The 27,168-nt window shown below is 39.5% G+C and overlaps 2 protein-coding genes across 3 annotated transcripts in view; one reads left to right on the forward strand and one right to left on the reverse strand.

Annotated features, from left to right (window-relative positions):
* The first annotated feature begins 1,927 nt into the window (after positions 1 to 1,927).
* Positions 1,928 to 19,622, forward strand: NCF2 (neutrophil cytosolic factor 2). Its single transcript, XM_026703266.2, has 15 exons — positions 1,928 to 2,288; positions 2,885 to 2,967; positions 4,821 to 4,929; positions 6,334 to 6,468; positions 7,980 to 8,087; positions 9,695 to 9,754; positions 11,226 to 11,269; positions 11,777 to 11,918; positions 14,987 to 15,049; positions 15,661 to 15,736; positions 16,103 to 16,119; positions 16,673 to 16,818; positions 16,901 to 17,009; positions 17,489 to 17,651; positions 18,927 to 19,622. Exons 1-15 carry the CDS (start codon positions 2,115 to 2,117, stop codon positions 19,028 to 19,030), a joined length of 1,533 nt encoding a protein of 510 aa, XP_026559051.1. The 5' UTR covers positions 1,928 to 2,114; the 3' UTR covers positions 19,031 to 19,622.
* A 1,217-nt stretch (positions 19,623 to 20,839) lies between these two features.
* SMG7 (SMG7 nonsense mediated mRNA decay factor) overlaps positions 20,840 to 27,168 on the reverse strand; it is a 57,426-nt gene continuing 51,097 nt past the window's right edge. For both annotated transcript variants that reach the window (XM_026703268.2, XM_026703267.2), the window contains 4 exons: positions 24,819 to 24,975; positions 24,059 to 24,229; positions 23,832 to 23,980; positions 20,840 to 23,005 (listed from right to left, as the gene is read on the reverse strand). In XM_026703268.2, the coding sequence (XP_026559053.1) occupies positions 22,892 to 23,005; positions 23,832 to 23,980; positions 24,059 to 24,229; positions 24,819 to 24,975 (591 nt within the window). In that variant the 3' untranslated portion in view covers positions 20,840 to 22,891. The remainder of the gene's footprint in view (positions 23,006 to 23,831; positions 23,981 to 24,058; positions 24,230 to 24,818; positions 24,976 to 27,168) is intronic.

Here is a 27,168-nt window from a genome sequence, read left to right on the forward strand (position 1 = left end):
AGTTGTTAAGTGAATTATGTGTTTTTTAAGTGAATCTACCTTCCTTCATTGACTTTGCTTGTCAGAAGCTGATGGGGAAAGTTGCAAATGGCAATCATATGACCCTTGGATGCTGCAACCATTATAAATACATGCTGGTTGCCAAGAGCCCAAATTTTGAGGATGGACAATGGGGATGCTGCAAAAATTGTAAATGTGAGAACCAGTCATAAATAAAATTATTCAATATTGTAACTTTGAAAAGTCACTAAATGAAGTTGAAGTCTACCTGTATAAGGAGGAGGAGGGAGGAGGGAGGAGGGAGGAGGGAGGAGGAGGAGGAGGAGGAGGAGGAGGAGGAGGAGGTGGTACAGAACTGGCAAGTTTTTATTATTATAGCCAATGTCAATAAAATTCGTATTAACCTTCCAGTAGGGTTGATTTACTGGACTAGTCTACCTAATGGGGTTTACACTGATTCAGAAAGCATTGCCACATGTTCATTAAATAGAAGATTTACAGAACAATTTGGTCTGAACTGACACCACATAATAGTATTCTGAGAAAAATAGTAGCCAATGGTACATCCCTGCTCTTAATGCTTTTTCTTGCTGGAGCTGAACAGCAAATGGTTCTAGTTAGAAGAACTAGAAAGGGCTGACAAGATACTTTTGGCATGATGGAAATAATAAATCCAGCATATCATGGGGCTTCTTTTTGCCTAAATATTCATTACTGTGTAAGAATTTCCTGAATGTAAGAATAGTGCATGTTTTTTTTAAAAAATGTAATTGTCCCCATTTGCCTGTTTGTGAAAATCTAAAGGGAAGGACTGTCTCATTTTTAATTGATCTGTAAGTCATTCTTACAGATGAGTAAGTCTCTTGGAGCCTTTCCAGATAAAGAATAGAATAAATGCTTTCAAAAATATGCAGTATACCTTGCCAGATTGCTGAAATGGCAGTATTTTACTCGCCTGTCCATGACAGAGCAATACTTTTTAAAAAATCTTATCAGATCCACAGCCAGCTTTTAAATCTAATCTATTGTTGAGGAATCTACATTTTCCCCACATAATTTTATCATTCTCCATTCTCCACCCTTGACTCAATTTTTCCTGTTTTTTTTGTTTTAAAAAGAAACATACCCATCAACCCATTACAAAACAGATTTATGATGACATTACTGCTAAGGATCAGATGAAGCCACTTAACCTTCCAGATGAAAACCAATAGCAGTTAAAGAATTCTATTTGCTAGGAGGTAATTATTAAAATGGGGGAGCGGGGCTGATGGCCTCGCGGTTAAGATGTTGGGCTTGTCAACTGGAAGGTCAGCAATTAGAGACTCAAGCATTGCATAACAGGGGAGAAGCTCCCATTCTCCCCCCCCCCAGCTCCTGCCAACCTAACAGCTTGAAAGCATGCAAATGCAAGTAGATAAATAGGTACCACTTTGGTGGGAAGGTAACAATGCTTCATGTTCCTCGGCATATAGTCATGCTGGCCACATGACCACAAAAGTCTCTTTGGACAACGCTGGCTCCCTTGGCTAAAAAATGGAGGTGAGCACTGTTCCCTAGAGTCACACATGAGTGGACAGGAGAAATCTTTATCTTTTTAAATAGATTAACAATTTGGACAGAATTAAGAGATACGGGCAGTCAATGCAGCTTTCTAATCTTGACAGTTATTTTCCAGCAGGGAATTTTTACAATGTCTTGCCCATCCATTTTCAAAATAAACAACCACGGATTTAATATTACCCAGAAAACAAAGAATTCTGCTGAGCCAGTTTTTTTTAAAGGAAGAAATAAGTGCACCTGAATAAATGGGTGTTAGATATAGTATCTTGTTTGAAACAATTAGACAAAGAATCCTCTGTTTAGAAAACAATTTCAGTTGAATCATTTTCAGTGATTTTACTTCCCCTTGAGAGCTTGCTATTTCAGTGAGGACTGAATACACTTCCTGATACGTTTGCGACATGTAAAGCTTTCTGAAAAAAATACCAAAACTGGAAGCAAAGAGGCTGTTCCGGGTTGAATCCAAAAAAGACTGAACAAGTGAAGAGTGAAGGGGAGAAGCGTGATAAATCCAAGCTGCTCCTGAATCACCTCAGGATTTCTCGCTTGCCATGTCACTTGTAGAGACCATCCGGCTTTGGAGTGAAGGTGTATCTGCTGCCGATCACAAGAATTGGGCAGCAGCCCTGGAAGCCTTCATGTCTGTTCAGAATCCTTCTTCCAAAATCTGCTTTAACATTGGCTGCATCCACCTGATCATGAGGAATCTGGAAGAGGCACAAAAGGTGAGTGGCTGGATTTTAAAGTTGTTATTGTCAGTGACTGAAAAAAGCGATCTTGGCCACCTGTCAGATAAAATTACCAACTTCTGTTTTCAAAAATACTGTCCCTTTTTTAGTGGATGTCTGGCAATCCAAGGGAGAAGGGAACAAAATACAAAAAACTCAGAAAATTGTGAATATTGTCTTCCAGAAGTTGGAAAGTACTAACTTTGTCACTCCTGATACTGGTTGCGTAACTGATCACTTTAAAAAATAATAATAACCAGTCTCCTAAAATAATGTCAGCCCAGTAATAAGAACTGCCAGTTATCTATCAATCCTTTTTTCTTTATTTGATAGCCAGGAAAACATTTTTAAAAAATGAAGTTAGGTAAATCTTTGTTGGGCAACCAAATCTAAGAGGATTCAAAATGATGAATTTATACATTGTGTGGCGCAGGCCTGAACTAAATATATGACAAGACTTATTGGTGGCCTTTTGAATATGTTGATCATAAACTTGCAGTCCAGAAATCATAAGCTACAATATATATAATAGATGTTATGGATGCACTTACATAACAGCAATTATATCTATGTATTATGTCTGTTTCCTCCAGGCCTTTATCAGAAGCACTGACCATGACAAGCACTTAGCGGTGGCCTATTTTCAGCGAGGAGCTGTGGCTTACCAGATGGAAAAGTGAGCTAGAATGTTATAGTATCTTTCAAAAATGATGAGCTATTAGCTGGTTTATTATAGTAATCAGTTCTGCCATTTCCTGCTTGCCCAGCCTTTGTGTGATTTGGGCATACAAATTCATTTTTAGTTTAAAAATGAAAAGAGATCTTGTAATTATATATCAGTAAAAAAAAGAAAAAGTAGACAATGGAATTTCCCCTCCTGCCACTAATTATATAGTGATAATCACATAGCACTTAGTTATTTCCCATTAGTGAAAAAAATTACACACAAAAAGTTTAAGACCTAACAATTGGAGGACCTAGCAATCCACAAGGGAAGGATGCAAGCAATAGAAACAAGAAGAAATGCATTTTTTTATTAATTTAGTTACAATAAATTCAATCAGCATACATTAATGGATATTGCTTAAACTGGTGTTTTTCAACCTGGGCCGCTTGAGATGTGTGGACTTCACCCAGCTGCTGGCTGGGGAATTCTGGGAGTTGAAATCTGGCTTAGGCACATCCAACTTATCTTCCTATTTGTAGGAACTAAAAACGTGTTGTTTTTCTAAAATAAATAATTTAAAAATCCAGCTAGTTCTGGCCCAAGGCCCATCTTCATCCAATATCTGGTTTCTCACAGTTGCCCAGAAGGAAGATAATGATCCTCATTTCCATGAGATTTAGCTGTGTATCCCCTTACTGCAAATAGTTCCAGAAAGGCTGCCGCTTTCTGTGGGTGGCTTGAGCAAAATCAGCTGAAGATATTTTGTTTCCCTGTGGGAAAATACCAAGTCAGCAATTTCCTCCCACGCTAGCCACATAGACAGTTGAATCTCTGATCACTCTTCATGATCAGCTTCTACTTTTTGTGAGTGAAATCAGCAGGCAAGCTCAAGGATTATAGGACAGGTCCATGAAATATGCTATTTTTCCTTTAGCAGAGGAAAAAAAATAGATAGGGCCTCTGCCTGTCCTTAAAGATGCTTGCTACAACCCCTAAAACAGAGATGCTCAGTTCTCTAAGTTCTGAGGAAGAGAAGTCTATGTAAATATATGAACATATTTATAGGACTTGAATTTGTATTGTTTTACAATGGTGTAATTGTGTCCATAGACACACAATTATATCCATGCCCTGTAAATAGGGTAATACTGAACCCAAATAATAAAACTTATTTGATCAGATTCTGTAGCATTTAGTATCCAACAGCATGCAGATTAAGCTGCTGGTTTTTAAATAATATTGATGAACCACAAGCCACCATCATGTGAAATTATCAGGTTGAAAATGCATAGCATTTCTCCTTTTAATCCGGGAAGCTTGCTAGTAAAAAGGAATCAATGTTGCTACTCTATTAAGGGAAATCAATGTTCTGTAGACTCTTGTGAATGAATGGAGGCTCATCTCGGGACTTGTAAGGAGTAAGGAAGATAATTTGGATGGAAATATTATGCAGGATCTATTGCCTTGGCGAAGGGGGCTGAATCATTTTTAAAATCCAGAATGAGATGACATTTGGAAACGACTGAGGGAGTTGACTCCCTAATTCACTCAACTGTAAGTAGAAGTGCAGCACAATCAGATAACAATTCTGTTGTTATAGCCAGTCCCAATAAAAGTAGTTTTAATCTTCCTGTGAAATTTATTTCCCAGTCACTTTGAGGACTGACAGGACTGCCAATCTAGCTCTCAGGCTTTCCCTACCCTGCTACCTCTTAGATATGTTAGGTTATTATGCCTGTAATGCCCAGCCAACATGTCTACCTGGAGGGCATCAGCTTGATGAAAGCTGGCATTTTCACATTTCCCTTGCTCCAGGATCACATATTAACTATTCCTTTTTTATTTTCTTTTTTTGCTTTCAGTTATGAATTATCTATTACTAACTTAAAAGAGGCTTTGGCTCAACTACGGGGGAATGACCTTATAGATTACAAGATTCTAGGCCTGCAGTTTAAGTTGCTTGCTTGTGAGGTAAGTCTTTATTGGAAATTGCAGCCTACTAGCAAGAGGTTGAAGATTGATGTTTAAATTCAAGATAGCTGTTTCAGGAATGGAGTATTGGACAGGGATTCAGTTCAACGCATACTGTACTCTGTTATACCAGGGAGAAACTATGTTTTGAGGAACTATTAGAGATTTGGATTTTTGAGGACATATTGTATATATTCCCATTAAATAATTGCAATGGGAAGATTTGCTTATTCATAAAGTGGTTGCCAAAAATCTCCATTTGGTATATGGCAAAATAGAAAGGAATGAGTGGAGGCTTATCTCAGGACTCCTACCTCAGTCCCTACAGAATTTTACCTCAGAATTTTTTTTTCTGAGTAGGAGCCAAAGTTTCAAGGAGAACTGGAAACCACACATTGTCTCCTGTCTAAACATGTTTTGGGGGTCAGAATGTGGAAGGAGGGCAGAAGCAGTCTTGAGGAGATGCAACCACTACACAATTTGCTTTCTAGCATGCCAAGGTCATTAAAAAAAAATCTAAAAATCAGGTGTGCAGAGAACATTTCCAAAGAGGTATAACTGGACATTCTGCAAACATTCCACATGCTTTAAATGCATATTTCAACCTTTACTGTATTTATGATACATGGTTATGGTTTTCGTATTTGAAGTTCATCATGGAAGATCTCTAAGGACTTTTCCAGCTCTGATTTCTTTCAATAAACTCAAAGTGACATACAGAAGTGTCTGATTTGCTCTCACTGTTGCAATCTAATTGCAACTACTTGATGCTTTATTTAAACTAATGTTTTTGTATCACTGATTGCATGATCTCTGCAGATGCGTACACTGAATAAATACAATTTGCTCTTACAACAGTTCTGTGAAGTAGATAAGCTAAAGGAGCAAATTGAACTCACAATCAGCATTGAGTTTGGGGGGGGAGGTCTCTTTGCTGCAAATCTGCACTATCTATGTATTATTTATTTTATTTATTAAACAAATTTATATAGCTGCCCAACTCACACATTGGTGACTCCAGACAGCTTACGAAATGTATCATCCTGACAGATGATATCAGGTGCCCTCCAGAAAGATGGAGGCGGAAAAGCACCTAGGAAAGAGAAGAACCATGGAAGAGATCTGAAATAATCTCAAAAGAAGGGCTGCAAATTGGGCGAAGAGGAACAGAAGAACACCTGTTTTAACAAGACTGGGATAGACAATACAGTTCAGTTTTCCCTCATTAGATATTGGACTAAAATTCCCAGAATTCAAGGCTGCACTGTAATCTAGTGCCTGTGGGAGGCATCAAGTTGGGAAAGGTTACATTACCTTATCCTGGTACTCCAAATCCATGAGATTTCTAAACAATTAGAGTTAGGTCCAGGCATATTTCTGACATCCCTACTCTTTTATGTGCAGGTATTACACAACATTGCTCTTGCCTACGCTAAGCTGAAAGACTGGAAAAAGGCTGAGGAACATTTGACAAGAGCAGTAAAGCAGAGGATGGGCGCCAGGCACAACAAGATAGATAAAGCTATGGAATCCATCTTGGTAAGAAAATGTAGAAAGGGTGCATGAATTCCACCCCTTGAATACTGTTATGCATGTTGGCTGCTGCCCCCATAGTTGCAAATTTGGCATCCTCATGAAGGGGGTCTTTATTACAGATGTATAGTATGTGACTTGCCCGCACAGAAGATTAAAACTCTAAAGGATGAGAAATATCTCTTCAAAACTTGGCACAGAGGACCAGCAGCTTGAATAGACCATGTAGAAAATGAAATTGTTTTTTTGCTTTGACTTCAATTCTTTTTTCTGGAGAGTCCAATAAAGAGTCCTATCAAGAACTGAGCAGCCAAGGGTGCATTTTGGGATTCACTTTGTCATGCAATCTTTAGTGTGCACCAGGAGACTTCAGTTTCACTGCCTCTAGTCACTAGAATTCAATACTGTCAAACTTATTTCAAGAGAAAGCGGGATTCTCCCTAGGTTTAAAATGAGGAATATCAGCAGTGGCGTCGTTTTTAAGACCCAATTTACTCTGCAGTATACTTAAGAGACTTTGTTACTAAGGATATGGAAGTTGTTCTTTCAACTTAAAGAGAAAAATGTCTAGCTGGCCAGATATTTAATCTAAAACATTAAAAATATGTAGATGCTTATTGCCCGGATGGTGGTTCTTTCTCATGTTCTGAATGCATCATTGTTTCCATTTAAAATCTTTCTCTCTCTATTCTGGGATTCTACGATTACATTAAACATGAATTCAGCCATCTGAGTACAAAAAGTGCCCTTCCTTCCTTCTGTCCTTCCTTCCCTCCCTCCCTCCTTCCTCTCTTTCTTGTCTTTTCCTTCTTTCATTCATTCATTCTTTCTTTCTTTCCTTTCTTCCTTATCCCTCTGTGTGTGAGAGAGAGAAAAAAGAAAGAATGAAAGAAAGAAAGGAAAGAAAGAACTCTCTCTGTGTGAGAGAATGGGGGAGAGGAGATTAAAGAGCAGCCTCTTATGAAGTACTCGGTTAAGAATTTTGAGCAAGATGGCAGAATTGTTTTGTGTTTTGTTTTTTTGGTGGGAAATCACATTCTATCAGGAGTAATCTCTTAGGGGTGTCTACTAATGACAGTGATATCTGCAGGGAGAATTTTAAAAAAATCAAGATGGTGGCCCTGGCAACATAATTGAAACACTGACCTTTTGGTACATGTATGTGACAATACAAAAGAAGTGGGCCTTTGATCATTGCTACTGCAATCATTATTTTGACGTTTTATGTTTCCTGCTCTCCACCACTAGTGATGGTAGATGGATCAGAAATACTGGTTGGCAGATCCAGACCCAAAGATGGCCAAAATCTGCTGCCTTGCTAGATTCTCTAGCTTTCTCTCCACTTCTGTCTCTGCCATCTCAGTATACAATTTAGACGATGCATTGTAGATTCTCCCTACCTGATTTATTATAAAAAGCATGGAATAAAGGATGTTGGAAGAAATTATGTTTTCACTTATTGGGTCAGGGAAACTGGTTGATTTTTGTTCTTTATTTTTTGTTTTTGATATGTGCAGAAGCAAAGATTGTTTGAACCCATAGTGATCCCTGAAGGAAAGATATTTCGACCAAATGAAAAGCAAGTGGCACAGTTGGAGAAGAAAGATTATTTAGGGAAAGCCACGGTAAGAATTTAATCTGCCACAAATACAGAATTATTCAGATAATTTTGTTCCAGGTGTTTTTCTGGAAAGGCTATTCAGGTCATATTATAATAGTTCTGCCAGCTGATTGGAAATCACTGTCCTCGGTTGCCTTTGCACCATTAACATTTTTAAATCTAGTACGCAGAAAGTGATACCTTGTGTAGCACAGAGATTATTATTCTCATCTTCTGGTCAAAAACTGATATTAATATTTATAAATAAATATATAAAGCAAACGAATTGAATAATTAAGTGGAAAGAGAATGTGCCTGGAATCAATGATAATTTACTTTCATGGTTAGGGTAAAGATTAGGATTGCAAATAAAGTACACAATTTAAAGTGTACACAAAAGCCAGGTAAAAGGAATGATAAAACACTTTCAGACACAAGTTGCTGTTACATTTATATGGTACCCTGATCAAATTATATGTTTCAATGGTTCCCTAAGTGAAAAAAATTGCAAATGCCATTTTCAAATGCAATTATTTTTATTTTGACTCTGTAAATCATAGAATATAAATAGCAAGCATGCAGTCAAATTTAGAGAAATGTAGAGATATATGCTATGTTTACCTCTGTACCATGGGAAAGATATATTAATTTGTTCACTGAAGAGTTCATTGAAACATAACATTTTATCATGGAGGCCTTAACATTTGCAGACAAGCCAATGTTCCACCATCCATCTAGTAATGAATAACAATAAAAATATGAAAAAGATAAATGAAAATGTCTGTATTTTCACTTTTGCCCTCAACATCATCAGTTTTCAAGAATTTGGAATTATTCTTGCAATTCATGTTCTGAATTATTGCATTTAATTTCTGCTGAAAATATTAAAAATCCCACTAGTATACTATGGAATCAATCCTTCATTGTCGCTCCATTCATATGGCAGAGCTTCCATTATAATTGTACTCTAAGTATTCTAAGCCAATACCCACAGCGCACAACCCTGAGAAACTTTTTAGTAATGGTGGGGGCTCTAGAAGAAAGTCTCAGCTGAAGGAAGTCTTAAGACATGGTAAGTCACACCATGAATATTTTTAATGTCATGAGAAAATTCTACTTTTCCCATGGCAGAGTCCATATTCTGCATCAAATTGTCGTGCATTTTGAGACTACCTGTCTTCAATATTCTTTTGTGTGTGTGGGTGTCTTAAACACACCTAAACAGGTCTTTAAAAAAAACATTTCATTTCAATAATTTCTTTTTTAAAATAGTTTTCAAATGTCTCATATTATACAGGCATTCCTTAAACCCAATAGAATGCCCTGTGTTTTGTTAGGTATTCTTATATATTCTTCTTCAGAATTTCCCAGCATTGGGTGTAGAATTAGATAAAAAGTGCAGGTTTATTTTTCATCGTTGCTGAAACAGAGAATGTATTACTCAATTCAGCTTATTTTCAAGGATCAAAAGAAGAGGCACAGAACAATTTATCTCATGCTATTTTTTAGTATCAAGGTGGTAATTTGGGCAGGATGGGGAAATAATAGAGTTAAGAATGCTTAAAGTTTTGTTTGGGGCGGGGGGGGGGATGAATAAAATAGATTAAAAACAAGCCTTGTTTCCCATTTTAGGTTGTGGCATCTGTGATTGACAATGATGACTTTTCAGGTTTTGCTCCTCTTCAGCCCCAGGTAAGACAGGATCGCTATTTTGCTCAGTCCCACATTCTCCTGTTTTGATCATGAATCATGATTTAGTTTCCTCCTTGGGCTCCATTTGCAGCCATAGGTCTCATAATATGATCCACCTCCATTTGCCTTTGCTGTTCTAGCCATCAAGCTTTCAAAGTCATATCTGCTATTCCGTCCAACTGCTGAAAATGTAACTTATTGCACAAGATGATGTAAATTGAAGTGATAAGTCGCTTATCAAGATGCCTCCTATTTTAAAGAAGTGAGGTTTAGAGTGGGTCCTCTAGAACCCTGACTGACTATGACAGCATCATTTGCAATAATTAACACTTTGAGCTTTTAATTTTAGCCATATAAAATTCCATTTAATTAAACAGAATAATTATCTTCATTTTTAGTAGAACACAAGAAGATCCAAAACTTGTAAGCATGCAGGGCACAGGGTATTCCATCCTGTGTAAGAGGCAACAGATATACCCTGTAATCAACATCATAAGATGGAAGTTTAAAATAAACTTTTTGGTAACAGGTACATACTTACCAATATATTTAATTGCCCAAGACATTAATTTTTATATAGAGGACTGTTTTTTTAAGGGAGCTGGGAAATTAGAAACCTTTTTCTGTAGTTTTCTATTTCAGAAACTAAATATGGGTTAAGGAGAGACAGTGGCCTAGTGGCTAGCATGCTGGGCTTGTTGACCAAAAAGTTGGCAGTTTGAAACCCAAGTACCAGAGGTTCAGCAGGTTCTGACCGGTTGTGGAGAACTGGTAGCGGAAATTTTGAGTAGTTCAGAGAACCGGCAAATATCATCTCTGACTGGCCCCTATTCTCTGCCTTCCGAGTCCCAGCTGATCGGCTGGGTCTTCTTTTGTTGCCTTGCACAGGAGAATGGAGCTGGAAAGCAGGTTAGTGGGATGGGGAGGGAATGGGATTTTGCAGTATCCTTCCCCTGCCATGCCCACCAAGCCATGCCCACAGAACGGGTAATAAACATTTTTGAATCCCACCACTGCCAAGTACCACATGACAGGACAAGCTCCTGTTCTTGCCCCAATTCCTGCCAATCTAGCCATTCAGAAGCATGACAAATGCAAGTAGATAAATAGGTACCATTTCAATGGGAAGGTAACAGTGTTCTGTACACCTTGGTGTATAGTCATGCCAGCCACATGACCACAGAAGTATCTTCAGACAATGTTGCTCCCTCGGCTAGAAAATAGAGATGAGCACTGTCTCCTAGAATTGGACATCTCTGGCCAGGGGAATCTTACCTTTATAAACATGGGTTAACTTTTCACTATGCTTGGAAAAAAAACAGTTACCAATTTGCTTCCTAGATGGGATGTGGGAAAGAAAAAGAAAACTACTTCCTCTTCATTCCAAGTGAACTCAGGGTTTCTATTAGAAAAGATTGAATGTCTGCTATTGATGGATATGAATAAGCTAATATGTATGCTGTGCTTACAGACATCAGAACCACCTTCCAGACCTAAAACACCAGAAATCCTCAGGTACGATCAATAAAGTCCAGAGAATACTAACATCCATCAGTTATTCCTTCAGCCAAAACTCTCTCCCAAAACTATGTAAAGAATAGTTACAATAAATTTAGAATTCATGCACACAGCATTTTGTATATTATTAGCTATAGCTAATTAATGTAATATAAAAGCTTGCTATAATAGGCATTTGTTATACTAGATATTATATTATATCATTTTCTAAACAAAACAGAAAAAAATATTCAAAACACATAAATGTACACATATTGTAAAATGCAGATTGATCTATTTGAAGTCTTTTCCCTCATAATGCTCCCACTCCTTGCATCTTAAGAATTAGACATTATGGGAACTATTATTCACTGAATGAAAAGCTATTGATGACCAATTCCTTGTCTATAAGTCCTATTTCTATTCTTCTGGTTGATTCTCCCCCCAGCCACCCCCGGAAATTGGAATGTACAGAAAAGGAATCGTGTATGATCTAATACTGTATACTCTTGCTTACTTATTTAGGGCACTGCAAGGAGAACCTCATAGAGTCTTGTATGAATTTATTCCTGAAACTTCAGAAGAGCTTCAAGTCGTTCCTGGAAACATTGTTTTTGTTTTGAAAAAGGAGAAAGACAACTGGGCCACTGTTGTGTTTAATGGAAAGGTAGTGTAAGTCTTTAAAGCTGCAATTTGCAAATGGGTTAGAGAAAGTGTGGGACATGATTGAATTTGTCTGACATTGATTTTTCAAAACTCATGAAACATTTGGCTTGGGCCAGATTATCTGACTGTAAAACTAATATTATGGACAAACAATTTTCATAAAATGGCGTGGCTGAGACAATGATACCAATGAAAAATATTTTCAAAGTGACCCTTTGTGCTTTGATTAGTAGAACAAAAGATAAAGGGGTCTCCTTTAGAAAAAAAACTCTGAGAACCACTTCCAACCACTGCTGCCATATTTACATTAACCTTTGGTGTCATTTTGGACCTTCATTCTAAGTGCACTGAACTGATGATCAATTGTAGGTTACCAGTCTGTATTATTTCCTGTAATTACATACATAGCTTTATCACATTAATATTTCAACTCAAAGAACTCAGTTTCATGTTGCTAAGGGTGAGCCTATTTCATCTCACCACAAAAATGAACTCTTTAGGTTGAGACAAATGAATGAGGGATGAGGGATTTACCCAATGCTGCAACACTTGAAGTTTGGTGATGAAGCATACAGTAAATAAAATGCTCAATAGCTTTCCCATCTTGGTGCCACACCAATTTATTTATTTATGCATTTTATAAATATGTTGATTTCCAATTTTTATTAGCACCATTAGTATGGATATCCTGGCTTTCCTCTTTGGCAATGATTAAGCATCAGAAATCTGCTCCTTTTACCTGATGTATTAAAAACATATGGAATTTTTTTTTGCTGGCACGTTATAGTTGTTTGGATATTTGCAGCCCAGATTTGGTAGTCAATAGAACTGGGGAAATTCCAATAGGCACTAGCTTGGAAAGGCTGCTTTACAATTTTGCCATTAAAGCCACTGGTATTAATTAATCCTTACTTCATTCCCAAGAAAGTCGTAATTTCTATCAGACTCCAATTTGTGCCAGCAGTCAGAGATGTGGAAAAGCAAATCTCTGTCTGTCCATCTGTCTGTCTGTCTGTGAAGGAGGTGGTAGTGTTTCACTCCATCCTCAAGAAGCCATCCTTGGATCCATTGATATCGGAGGGCATTGTATAACTTTTGTCCAATTTCCAACCTTATCTTTTTGGGGGAAAGACTGTTGAGACTGTGGTAGGAATCCAGCTTTGGATGGCCTTGGATGAAGCAGGTTATCTAGACCCTTTTCAGTTGTAGTTCAGGCTGGGTTATGTACTAAGACATCGTTACTTGTACTTATGATCTTTGAAGGCTTGGGAAAGGGATGGTGCCCCTTTAAAATGTTAGAATCGAGAGAGTGGGCACTGTCTTGTAGTGCTTCTATTCCTTTTTCTGTGGCCAGGTGCAATCAGTGGTTTGCTGGGGGAAAGGGGGAGGTCTGTATGGGGAGCCATAGGGCCCGGGTCTCTTATCACAATTTAACACCTACATGAAACCAATGAGTGAGGTCAAACCAAACACCCTTCCCTTGTCCCTAGTCTGGTATCATCTTTGACTTTGATTTGACGGTTCTTCACCAGGCAGAACTGTCATACAATTTAAGGATTTGTTGCTGTTGCTCAAGCAAGCTGTGGCAAAGGGGCTCTTCGCACAAACTCATTATGTGTCCCAGCTTTATCCATTCCTGAACTGGGAGGCTTTGGTCACCGTCACTCACACCTTACATCATTTCCTGACTGGACTACTGCCATGTGCTCTACCTAGGGCTGCCACTCAAAACCACTTGGAAACTATGAATGGTCCAGAATGCAGTGGCACATTCAGTTCTGGGCACCCTGCAGTTTCCCTTGCCACCCTGCAGTTGTATGAGATGTATTGACTCCTAGTCTCTTTTGGGGTACAATCTGATTAAAGATCTAAATGACAGAAGGCTAGGTTAGTTGCAGAACCACCTCTCCTTGAGGGCATTTGTCTATCACCAGGTCAGCCAAGGTAGGCATCCTCCAAGCCCCTTCCCATAAATATTGTCATCCAGTGGTTCCTCTGAATCTGGCCTTCCCTATAGCTACTCTGGCTTTTGAGCAGTCTCCCACCTAATAGTTTAGCTTAGATATCTTTTAGCTTTCTGGAAGACCATGAAGAATTGAAGCCATGGCCAAGGAAGGCAATGAATCAGTGGCTATAAAGTAGATGAGATGCTATACCAAAGGAGGGTCAAACTTACGTCGTCACAGCAGTGTCACGTGACATATCAGAACTCCCCCCCCCTTTGCTGAACTAGGCATGGGCGTGGCCAGTGCGTGACGCATCTGGCCCATGGTAAGGGAGATACAATTGTTTGTTTTGCTGCTTTTTGTGTTTTTGTTGTGAGTGCCCAAGAATTATTGGAGTGTACTATAGGCAGCCATATAAATCTGCCATATAAACTTAACACATAAATAAGTAAATCAATCAATTATTTCAATAGAAGCTCACTCTTTGAGAAATTCAACATCCAGTCACACAAATATTGCACTGGTGCCTTCAAAACTTTCATAGGGGAACATCTAATATTACATGATGACCCCTTCCCCTGCTTTGCTGCTGAATATTTCTGTTGATTTCCTAAGAAGTTCAAGCTGTGTTTTTTGATTCAGGATGTCCCGTATCCTGGAGTTATTATCTTTACTTCAAAGCAATTCCTGCTCCTTAGGGCAATAACTTTGCTTCTCTAATTATGCTCAAGGTCACAAAGGAAATATGCCTCTATGTTAAAGTTTTTCATGTTAATATGAAAGTTGATATAAAAAACGATTATAATTGGTTTTTTCCACGTTGTACACCATAACCATGCTGGTAGTAAAATGCAGCATTCTTTCTGACATTGGTGAATTCAACAAAAGTGAAAGATAAATGGAACCCATAGGTAAATGTAAGGAAGTTGTTTTGTGATTTTGAACTTTCAGTTTTTCATGTAGCAGAGGAACTACATGGCTCTGGAAATGAAGGTACCAGCCAAATAAAAATGCTGTCATACAGAGATTAGAAATAAAGAATGGTTTTTGTTTTTTTCTCATTCTCATACAAATCTGGATGCATTCTAACATGTTAAAAATTCTTGCTTTGACTTCTGTGTAGAAAGGGATTGTGCCTTGTAACTACTTACAGCCAATGGAATTGCAGAACCAGCCTATATTTCAGGTGAGTGCCCAGGGATTTTGTTGGCAAGAATTAAATGTAAGAAAATGGATTGGATTTGCCTTCCCCAAAATGAAGCTGCATAGTATCTCCATGCTTCCCGTCCACATTATTTAAGATTTCTTAGTTGAACTGCCTTTTTCTAGCTAGCAACAGTAAACAGTAAAATAATACTGAAAATGGAAAATACAACTCTGTCAGTACACGATCAGATTGCTCACAAGGTTATGACTTGGAAGTAATGTTCAAGCCCCCCCCAAAGGACTGTGAATCTGTCTTATGCTGACATACATTTTTAAAGGGATGGTATGAATACAAATGGTGTCTTATCTACGGAATTCCTTTCTACAAAGCCCAATAGATAGGAGTTCATGATAACTTCTGGAAAGATTAATCAAGGGAAAAGTGGCAAGGTTCACATCAGACAGAGACAATGCTCTCTTCAAGGAGTGCATCTTTTTTAAATGGAGATGCATATGATAAATCCAAGTCTGGATATTCCCAATATGCCTCCTGCCCCATGTTTTGTGTTGTATGTTTTGCAACTTAAAACAGTTCAGTCCACTGCATATACTACCCTCAGGACTCTGATAAGCTATTTTTATTCTCTCCAGGAAGAAAATAATAGAGAGATGGATATCCCTGATCCACCAAGCTTTGCTGCTCCAAGATTCCCCAACCTTCCTTCAAGTGAGTAAAAACCTCATACAGCAAATAATCCTAATGTTTTGGGCTATTACAAAAGCTACCTGAAAATTTATTCCCACTCTACAACAAAGCTAAAGCAGGCACTGACTATCTAAATTCTCTGTCTTTATGAATTACGAGAAGGAAATATTAACAAAGGCATAAACGGCATTTCTGATGAATGATAACAAACTCTCTTCAGCATTATAATTTTCAGTTTCATGTTGTACCATATTTATGAATACCAATTTACGAAAAGACCATAGGAATTATTTAACAAATCATGATTTAAATCAAGCAAATGCATAATCTAGGGACTGTGTTTTTTTAAGAAATATTTTTATGTGACAATTGTTCTGTTTTCTGCAGGTCAAAGAGAACTGAAGGTACATGATTTCCTTTCATTGTGAGCTTTTGGATAGGCAAAACTGAAATACTAATTGCTGTTCATTAAAGAGCTAATGGGGTTCCTACTCCCAGCAAAGGACACAGCATCTTACACAAATATTTAAAAATAATATATAAACAAGGCTGTCATCTCAAATTATGCCTCTCACAAAAATACTAACTCTTTACTCAATACAAACCATTTTACAGCCCTAGTGGTGCACTGATTAGAATGCAGTATTGGAATTTGGTCCTTGGAACTTGAAATAGTTTGCACCACTATAACACATTTTTTTGATGTTTTAATAAACCACTCAAAACTTGCTTATTGGACAGCACGCAAATACAAAAATAAAGAATATACTGCTGACCGTGTTTACTTTTAATTTTGTTCAAAAAGCAGAATTAAAAAATATTGGTCAAAGCACCACAGCTGTATCCGCTATTTTCACCAGTTTTAATCACTGTAATGCCTGAAGCACACAGCAGAGTTTTAGTATGTCTTTTTCATGCACTGAAATCATGAACTAATCTTGTAATTTTCTCTTACAGTTTGATGCATCTCCAACATCCTATATCATCAAAGTGCATTACAAATTCACAATAGCCCTGCTTGTAAGTCCCAACCTGTCTTACAGCAGCCTTTTAGAGAAGGTGTGTAAGAAACTGGAACTCTCTCCTGAACATACAACATTGAGGTAAGTAAGACCACTCAGCAGCACTTCGCTCCTAATGAGTGGGACGAAGCCTCTGATTCTCACCAAGTCTTCTGTTGCTTAGCAACCAGACAATAGATGGCAAGGATCAGGTTCTGAATGAAGATGAAATGAGCACCTTATGGGAGCATGCTAAGGACAACTGCTTGACATTGTGGTGCACCACTCATGAGGTAAGACAGACTAGATTAGAAAGTAACATACCTTGCTGGGCAGCATCACATATAATTCCCTGAGAACATTGGTTTTTTTTAAATTAGATCAGTACTCTCTGAAAATTTCATCTAAGCCACACAGAAGCCTTTTGACTATAAAAGTTATTCTGAAAGCTACGTATAATTTTTCTACACTTTCTCTCTCCCCTCCCTCCATCCCAGCAATGGAAGATGTTTAGGAATATTAGATGTTTAGCACCTACCAAAGGTACATCCGGAAGAATGCTGTATCCTTTAAGATAGGAAATTAGGGCTTCTATTAATTACTTATTTTTCATTTTTTTTCTCGTAAGTTTTGTATTTCGTTTTTGAAAAGTTTAATATATGTACAGAAGTAACAGTAATTCAAGCACTTATAATGAAGGCACTTTTGAAAAAAAATCTAACTGCTAATTATGAAAGCAGCAAGAGATAAAGGTATTTTTTTCTCACATTAGATCAGCAAAGACAATTTAAGAATGAAAAACGGTGAGGAGGCACAGCAGAAAATACTAACGGAGACTGAACCAAATCGAGTTATAGCGTGTTATACTTACGAAGCCACTCAGGCGGAAGATCTGGAGTTTCAGAAAGGGGACACAATTGTTGTTCTGGCAACAGGTAAATTTAAACTATGGAAACTTATTTGAGACATTATCTTTCTCCTTCTATAGTTTCTCCATCTTAAACCTTAATTCCAATTTTACATCTTAGCAATCATTAAATGAACTAAATAGCTCCACCTACAGGAAGCTGCAGTATACATATTTACTTCAACTTCAACCTATTTTTATTTTTATTTGCAAGTTCAATGAATTTCATTCGGAATGTGTTCTTAGTAGATCATACTGGTGTGATGAAAGTTTCCAAGTTTTAGCAGTGTTCACGGAAGTTCTTTCTGGAGCTCAGAGGCAGCTCTTCTTTCTTGGAAAATAAATACAGTGCTGTGGTATTGACCTATTTTCTTATGACTTAGCATCTTTACAGGTTCATTTTCCAACCAGTTCTCTTCCTCAGTGATAATTGCCTTGAAATACTGGCTCTGGGCACCTTGCATTTCCTCATTTCTTTTGCCTTTTTCAAGCTCCTCTTCATCTCCCTTCAGTGGCAAGGTGAAGTTCATGCTCAGTGCTATTAAAAGGGATGGACAGGAAGTCTCAGTTGCATGGCAACTGAGAACCTTACAGCTTCTTTGCTCAAAATCATACTGACTTAGACTTTGTATTGGAAGGCAAAAAGATGCCCTGGAATACACTGGGGCACACAAATATCATAAATCTACAACTACTGAAACCAAACACAATTTTTTTCCAGGATTGTGTTGTATCTGCATTAGGCAAGTGTGCAAACCCATGGAAAGATGCAGCTGCTTAAGAAAATGCAAATAGGTACAATCTCAGCACCTTCTCACGCTCTGAATCGCCGTTGTTTTTCTCTTTCAATTCAAAGCGCTGTACAGCTCCAGTATCAAATGTTTTATAATCCCACAACTGTATGCTTCTATTGGAGAATTTACTTTTTTTTCCAGATTTCCCAATTCATTTGCATTTTGCAGTCAAGCAGGCATTCACTCACTTTACCACCAAATGCATTAATATACATTTTTTTTACCAAATCCTGTATTGTTTAGCAAATTAGGCTTCTAACTTCTGATTGTAATCTTAAAAACTCACACTCCCATCCTTTAATAGCCATATTCTCCTTCACAGAAAACTTCAAGCAGCAGTTCTATTACTGAGGGTTTCATAATTAAGCCATTTAAAACATTACCAAATCCCAAAGACTTCTCACATAGCTTTTTGCGGAATTCTCCATGAGGCACCCAACTTTCAATCTCATTTTCCCATTCACCATTAATCAATGATGTTTATGATTCAATCTTATTTTATCTTACAGTGAATGAAGACTGGTTGGAAGGCACGTGCAATGGGAAAGTGGGTATTTTCCCCAAAGCATTCATTGAACACAGCCCAAATCTGGAAAATAACTCTGAAGGATAAGTTGAAAGCCCACAAAGAATTGAGAAAATCGTTTGTTTGTTTTTTCAAAGCAACTCATTCATTATATTGAAGGTCGCCTTTGCTAATTGAAGCCATTTTTTTTCTTGCTGTTAGATGTTCAGTGTAGCTTTTATAACTTTCCTATATTATACCTTATTATAGGGCCAGCTATTTGCAACTGGGTTCTTGTTTAATAGCAGTATTTTAGTTTCCATCTCTGGCAACGTTCTTTGCTGTTAATACAGTTATGTCCAAACACAGGAAAAAATGTATCTTTCAGATCTCAAAATGTTTTGCTACCTTGTTAGGGCAAATAATGTTAAGTACTGCATAGCAGAAGCAAATAATGGGCCGTGAAGAAAAAATGGGCAGAAGCTATGGCTGCTTCAATTTCTACTGCAGAAAGAAACCTTTCAAAGGCACCTGCACAAACCTATGAGTGAACCTCTGAATTTTAGATGAGGCTGGAATGACAGAAAAGCATACTGTGAAGGTAATTCCATCTGTAGCAAGTGATAATAATTATTAGCTCAATTGCTTCTGTATAGTGTTTTACTGCAATAAAAATTACGTGCAAGGTTGTTGAAAAGCAGCACAATGTTCAAGTGTTTGATTTTTGCCAGTACTTCTTCAAAAGGTGTAGTTTTGTTATTTTCTCTATAAAACTAGTAAAAAACTAGTGTGGTTTTTTTTCCCCCCCAACTACTATTGACACAAAAACCAACTCTTCAATAGAAGAACTTACCTGTAGGGCAGTTCCAAAGAGTTTAGTCTGTCAAACCTTGGTTATTTAATTCTAGAAATCAATTTAGTACTGTGTGTGTGTCTCTCTCTTCATTGCCAACTCTTCTGTCACACAGTAATTGGAATGATACAACATAGCTTGCAAAGAGCTTTTTTCTTGGTGTAGAGCCATGATGGCGAACCTGTGGCACGCGTGCTACAGGTGGCAGGTAGAGCCATTTGAGCAGGCGCACGAGCTGCAGCTAAACTTACCTGCACTGCACATGTGCATGCCTCCCAGCTGATTTTCGTCCCATTTGAGGCCGTTTTCGCCCTCTCGGAGGCTCAAAGGAAGCCTCTGAAGCCTCAGGAGGCTGAAAAACGGGCCTTCCGGAAATACCAGAAGTGCCGAAATGGGCCTGTTTTCTGCCTCCCGAGACTACAGAGGCTTCCCTCACGCCTCACGGGAGGGCGAAAATGGTCTCCCCCAGGGTCCAGAGGCCCTCCACAGGCTGAAAATGGGTACTTCCGGTATTTCCGGAAGGCCTGTTTTTCGGCATCCCAAGGCTGCAGAAGCTTCCTTTGAGCCTCCAGGAGGAAAAAAACGGCCTCCAACGGGACAAATATCAGCTGGGAGGCGCATGCATGCCCAGTGCAGGTAAGGGGGTGGGGGTGTTGCGTACGTATGCACAGGGGAGCGGGGGCATAGCATTGTGGGTGCTGGCATGTGCACGCACTATCTCTCTTGTGCTTTTGGCACACCACAACAAAAAGGTTTGCCATCACTGGTGTAGAAGATGCAACCTTGTTTACCATGCTTCGTCATATTCAACTTCACTTGCCGTATGCATCACTCTATAAATCCCTTCTATTTGTTAACAGAGATATCCTATGCCATGAAGAGATCAACGGAGTTTCATTAACAAGAAATAATTGGTCAAAGAAAATGTTACTACACGAGACTGGCTGTAGAGAACATGGTTTAATTAAAGGCAAAGCTGAGTTCAGCAGCTGCAGGTCTCGCACAGACAGACAAAAACACAAAAGAAGCTTACGACACAAACCAGTTTTCTCTGCTGGGGGGCGTTTTCCCCCCTTCCCTTGAGGTTCTAGCCACGGCAGGGCATGTGTGTAAGGGGTGGATGGGGAAGGGAGCCCTGCCTTGAAGATTCAGGAAAAAAAAGAGAGAGAGAACATTCCAAACACCAGATTTCTCATGCAGAAATGGGAACCTATGGGTCGGGATTCTGGCACAGTGGAGAGTGTGAGATCACGAATCTGGTTAGGTTGTCTAGAGTGCAAGAATCAGTGGCTGTTCAAACACTGGAATGTTGTAGCTGCTGGGGTGCACAGCTCAAATACGCAAACTTGGGGAAAGGGAGAGGGAGAGAAGCCGGCTTGGGAGGGGGCAGGGGGGCCAAAGAAGCACAACTAGGGCAAGAACTTCATCCATGAGGGGTTTGATTTTTTTTTTTAAAGTTTTCTAAAGGAAGTTTTTTTTTAAGCAATATAACCCAGAGCAGCAACACTGCTTGCATGGGGAGTTCAATTCCTATCCTAGAGAGAGAGAGAGAGCATTACCTCATTCAGCTTCTTCTTTTTATATATATAGTCTATTTGGGGCTGCTCCCCGACTCCAGTGTCACTTGTGGACCCCAGATGTGCTTTGCTCTGCAGCTGTTTTTTGTGGCTCACAGATCCTGAACTGATACACATACACATACATACTCCTGCATTTGCAACGGTTTAAAACATTTAGACTGTTTCCTTAGGTACCCTGGGAAACAAACAAAAAAAATTTTTTAAAAAAAGGTAAGGGGTGACCTTGTTTCCTATGCAAGAAGAGTTGCAGCCGTCCTTCTGCTCAATAAATATCAAGTTCAACCTTTCCCCCCGCTTTCAGCATCCTTACAGGAGCAAGTGGACTGACGGCTTCCCTGCATGGGGGTCCCCTCATAGGGATCTTGTTGCCTTGAGCTTCCATTCTGAAACTGCTGGAACTCTGCGATTACACGTGTGCGCGAACCTGCGGACATATACTTACTGGCAGAGGAGATTGCCTATATTGTCCTGTCTAATTCCTTTGCTCCCCGTTATCCTGCTAGAAGTTGGTGGGATGCTGCATATGGAGAACAGAACTACAAGCAACCGAGCAGGGTTGGAGGGAGACTAGAAAAAGGGACTTGGGCGGGCGGGGTGGGGGAGAAAAAAGGAAGAAAGACACAGAAAGCTTCTACCTACCTACATAAAGGAGTCAGGCTGTGAATGCACAGGCCAGCTTTGCCATTTCATCAGACTGGTCACTACGCTATCATAAAATGTACAGGAATCTGAACCATTTAACTTAAAAACCCCATAGCAGCAGTGTGCTGCCCCGAATTGAGGGCTGGCAGTGGCCACTGCACTTTAGTACTGCTGGAATCCTTAACCCATTCACAATAGTCCAGACTCAACCTTTGAAGAAGAGGTGGAAGTGACGCCGGAGGGACCAAATGCTCCTTCGTGAAACGCCTTACCTAACTCAGGAGACCAGACACTCGCCCTTCCCGTCAATTTACCACTTACCCAACTCTGGACCGGTGACTCGAGGGGTGCTACACACTGACTACAAAGCACGTTTGTGTATGGAAGAATTCAGTGTGATCTTACTACTGAGACAGTAATAATTCGAAATTTAGACGTTGAGGAATAAATTTCAACTACATTCTCAGTCAGCAAAGCTATAGGTAATAGATTCCTACTAGGTTCCCCAAAACTGAGGAAGAGGATCGAGAAGTTCTCAGTGGCTTCTCCCATCTGCTCTTCTTTCCCATCTTTTATTTTCCCACATGGCTGGGCACATGCACGATGGAGAAGGTGAGAGGCGGTGATATCAGGTTACCGTGAAGATAAACAGCAGTCCCTCTCTCCCTCCAGAAGGCCCTGGTGGGACGGGAGAGTTCCTGGTGTTGGTTTTCCATTGCACTGCATTCATTTTCGTGCATACTCAGTGGGTTGGTGGAGCACTTACACCCTCCTGACATCAAGGAACAGAAGAGAGGCTGCCACGCGCACAGAACTGTGTGGGACAGTCCTGTAAACCCAACATGCCATGATGTGTGGAGCTTCCGATTGCAAAGGTTGCCAGCTCTTTTGTTCTCAGTGTGGTGGATTCATGGCACCTTGCCCACGTTGCTGCTTTTGCTTCTGCTGCATCAACAGTTGCTCCAGGGCAGAAGGTCCAGGGTGCATCATAGAACTGGACCAGATAGACTAAGCAACGAAACAAACACCCCATAACGATGAAGTTGGAATCTGACGCACAGAAAGGGCATGCTAAAAACATCTCAAGGCACGGCTTATTTCCTCGCTAACTTCTCTAGCTTTTCCTATCTCTGACTTGCTGTTCTTCCTGGCACAGGATGGCTGAACCTACCCTTGAAGCATCGTAAAATACATCTGTAAGAATTGAAATGCTTTGCCACCACGGCTTATCCATATACAAATGACAAATGTGATAAGCATATTGGGTACTTGAAGGTAAACTTATACGGTGGTGCTCCGCTTATGGCCATCTGTTTCACAACCATTAGAATTTATGACTCTGCTGGAAAACGTTCACACTTACAACCATAGCTGCATCTCCACAATCATGTTAGCACAATTCGGGCCTTTGGCCACTGGCATGTATTTATGGCAGCTGCAGCATGCTGGGTTAATGTGATCACCATTTGTGATCTTCCCAGCCGGCTTCTGACAAGCAAAGTCAATGGGGGAAGCCTGATTTGCTGAACAATTATAGCAACAAAAAGTTGTGAAATCAAGCACGGTCATATGGTGACTCACTAAACGAGCACACTGTTTAGCAATGGAAGTTGTGCTCATAATTGTGGCTGTAACTAAATATATCTGTATAAGATGTACCTATCGATACACCTTAATTGTACATACATCACAGACAAATGGTTCACAATATCATTGCCAAAAGAGCAAGATTCAGAAAAATATCACAAAGGACACATCATTAACATTTCAGAATTTTGCCGTATCTATTATCTAGTGCATAACCTGACAAGGGCAGAATCAATACGCAACCCACCTTCAGACTTTCCATAAGCACAGTTGACGAATCCTCTATGGATGGGCCATGGGCTGACCAGGGACCGCTGTGGGTGCTGGTTGGGTGCCAGCTACTCTCTGAAGAGGATGAGGTTGCTGGGAGATAGTCCAGGCCAAAGCCTCCCATTGCTGTATGAGAACAAGAGTAACAGATAAATGTCCCTGAAACTCACTGAAATTAAATGGACGCTAAGGCCTTCCACTCACCTGGCTTATCTGTCTTCCACCGATCTGTTATCCTTCGATCCCTGTTGTCTGGAGTCCCAATGGGTCCAAAGTTGGAGAATGGGACCGAATTATGGTTGTGAGTTGGAGGAGAGCTTGGCAAGCTGCTTGGGTTGGAGGAGTGGGGAGACTGGCTGGCTGGTGTTGAATGATCTATGGAATTTAGAAAAAAGTCAAGTTGGTGATCTCCTGATTTAACTTCTTTCATTTTATGTATGATTTTGGTTTTATTAATGTAAGATTTGTACTCACTTTTATTCATTATTAAACAAATATGGTAGAATATCACAAAGATTGCAAATGGGTTTTCCTCTCTCTCTCTCTCTCTCTCTCTCTCTCTCACACACACACACACACACACACACACACACACACACACACACACAGCCCATACACGTGTACTGACAGATGTAGAAATATAATGAGCAGTTATGTGCAGACATTGAAAGGAAAGGAAATTTACTTAGAAAAGAAAAAGAAGTATAAAATTTGCTGAACAATTCAAAGGCAACTTAACAGATTTAACAGATAATGAGAGTTGAAAGGGACCTTGTAGGTCATCTAGTCCAACCCCCCGCCCAAGCGGGAGACCCTACACCATTTCTGACAAATGGCAGTCCATAGATCTTGATATTCTATGATGTTCCTACAACAGTGATGGAAGGGAGATGCTGAGCAAGTGGTACACACGTTATCCTCAGGTTATATGCTATAGGTGATGAAGAGAATGTTGGAGCCTCACCTGAGCTGGCTGGAAGAGATGGAGACCATGGAGTACCTTCAAAAAGAGAATAAAGTGAAGTCTCTTGGTGAGCTACTGATGGTGTAACCTCGGCTTTTGTGCTGGCATTGAGGTTTTTCCCATAAACTTCATTGAACATGCTGTTTGGATATCTTTCCTATAAAATTGAAAGAAAGAGCATATGGATAAAAAAGGGATCAACTTGGGCCACACCAGACCAATTCAATACATTAGTACAGTACAGCAGGTATTAGTAGGATATGTCAATGTTGCTTTTATCCAATATTTCTGAAGTATAGAAGTAAGTTTACTTCAAATTGCTACAGAGTTCATAGTAAAGATGTCCAAAACCATTTAGCTTAAGAAAGACAGTAATTCATATTAAAACCCAGAGGTCTTTTTGCAAATTACATTTATCTATTTTAAATGATATGATATGGGGGATTAGATATAACCTAGCTATAAGGAATACTGCTTTTACTGCGATGCACTATTCTTGGCTCTTAAATGAAAAATAAAAAGTAAAAAATAGAACAATGTAACAGTACTATTCTATATACTAGGTTGAAAGTAACAAATCAGATTGCAATGCCAGACAATCAATGTGTAAACATTTATTGATAACGGTTATTAAAACTGGAAGGGGGGGACAGTCAGTTCCTTTTGGTATCAGTAAGTAAGCAAGCAGAATGAAATGTGCTAGGGTAGCATATCTTTAGTTCTGTTTGACTGACAACACATATTGTATTGAATTGTTTAGATCTGGCAACTGAACACACCACTATCATGCCTCAAAATACACATGGCGTTCTGCCTAGTTTTTACATAAGTTTGTATTGGCAGGGCATCTTCAAGCTGTTTTAGGAATCTGGGCACCACATACCCCCGAGAACTTAATATAAAGAGTGTCCAGAGAGAAGTTTATTTATTTATTTGTTTGATTTGTCGATCACTTACAAGATAAGAGGTATAAGTATAAACATGAGTAAGATTACATGAAATAGGTACGAATAAATGGGGACAATAGGACAGGGACGGTAGGCACAGTGGTGCACTTATACAGTAGCCCCTCTGCTCTGAAATGGCCTACCCCAGGAGGTGATGGTGGCTCTTTTGATCACATTCCACAGCCTTTGGGATAAAGATGCTACTTAATTATAGGCAATTGCTCGTGGGACACATACAGATTTAGTCTGAATGCATGCTTTAATATTTTTCTTTTTAGAAAATATTTATTGTTATGAGGTATACGCCTTCCAGCATATAAGTTCAAGTATCCATGTTTGTTTGTTTGTTTAAATAAATAAATAGCTAAGTAACATAAGAGAAAATTCTAGGGTAAGTAGCATCAACAAGTATACATACACACATACTCTATAACAGGGGTTGCCAACCTTTTGGACCTCAGGGACCACCAAACTCATAATTTTAAATCCCGCAGACCACTAATATGAATTTTGACTGATGGTGACTTGCTGACATTGGTGGGAAAGTTGGTCCCATATTCCAGAGCTGCAGTAGTCACAAGACTGGCCCTTTTTTGGATTTTCCCAGGGTCCTGGAGAATCCCCAAAAAAGTCTGCAGGAAAATTCCCCACCCTGTTTTCCTACCGATCAATCATTCTTTATTTGGGATTGCAAGATACTGTTCTCAGGAGGAGATAGAGAGACTTTTGGCTTCATGCAAGGAAAGCAGCAGAAGCAGCAGAAGTCTTTCTTTCTCTTCCCCATGCCAGAAATGAGTCTTTGTAAGATTTGTCACACCAGCACAGCTTCTTGGAGCAGGATGCCTTGCAAGGTCCCAAAGACTCATTTCTGGTAGAGTTTGGGGGAGAGAAAGAAAGACTTTTGCTGCTTTCCTTGCATGCAGCCAAAAGCAGAAGAAGAAAGAAGCAGAAACAAGCAGCCCGGGGCCAGGCCAGGCGCATGGGACATGTTTCTCCCCTCCCTTTACTACCTTATGTTGTTCGCAATGCAAGCGACGCAAGCTTGTGTTCCCATGGGCCATGTGGGTGGCACAGCCTTGTGTTCTCACGCAGCCTGGATTAATTTCTTTGGGGGGTGCTTTGGGGGTGACATTTCTCTGCGGACCATCAAAGTTTTCTTGCGGACCACTAGTGGTCCACGGCCCACTGGTTGGCAACCATTGCTCTATAAGTCCATTCTCACAGCACTGGCTGAATTCAACCAGTCTGTAGCTCCTATGCTTGCTCTCAAGGTCTTTCAACTTGGGTAGCTTTAGTAAGCACCGCAGGATTGTCCACAGCAGGAAGCAGCCTGGAAGCCCACTTATTGAAGAGACTCCAGATGGGCTAACTTTGCTGCATTGTCTATTAAACAATTATTGAAG

This window comes from Pseudonaja textilis, chromosome 3 (assembly GCF_049901715.1).
Source record: "Pseudonaja textilis isolate UNSWEBS1 chromosome 3, rPseTex1.2, whole genome shotgun sequence".
Taxonomy (NCBI): Eukaryota; Metazoa; Chordata; class Lepidosauria; order Squamata; family Elapidae; genus Pseudonaja; species Pseudonaja textilis.

Bases quoted from the DNA above. Each gene is read 5' to 3' on its own strand.
- NCF2 (XM_026703266.2), top strand. From the start codon at position 2,115: ATGTCACTTGTAGAGACCATCCGGCTTTGGAGTGAAGGTGTATCTGCT. The intron at 2,968-4,820 runs GTGAGCTAGAAT...TTTTGCTTTCAG, and splicing joins GTGGCTTACCAGATGGAAAA to TTATGAATTATCTATTACTA. The intron at 15,050-15,660 runs GTGAGTGCCCAG...TATTCTCTCCAG, and splicing joins AGAACCAGCCTATATTTCAG to GAAGAAAATAATAGAGAGAT.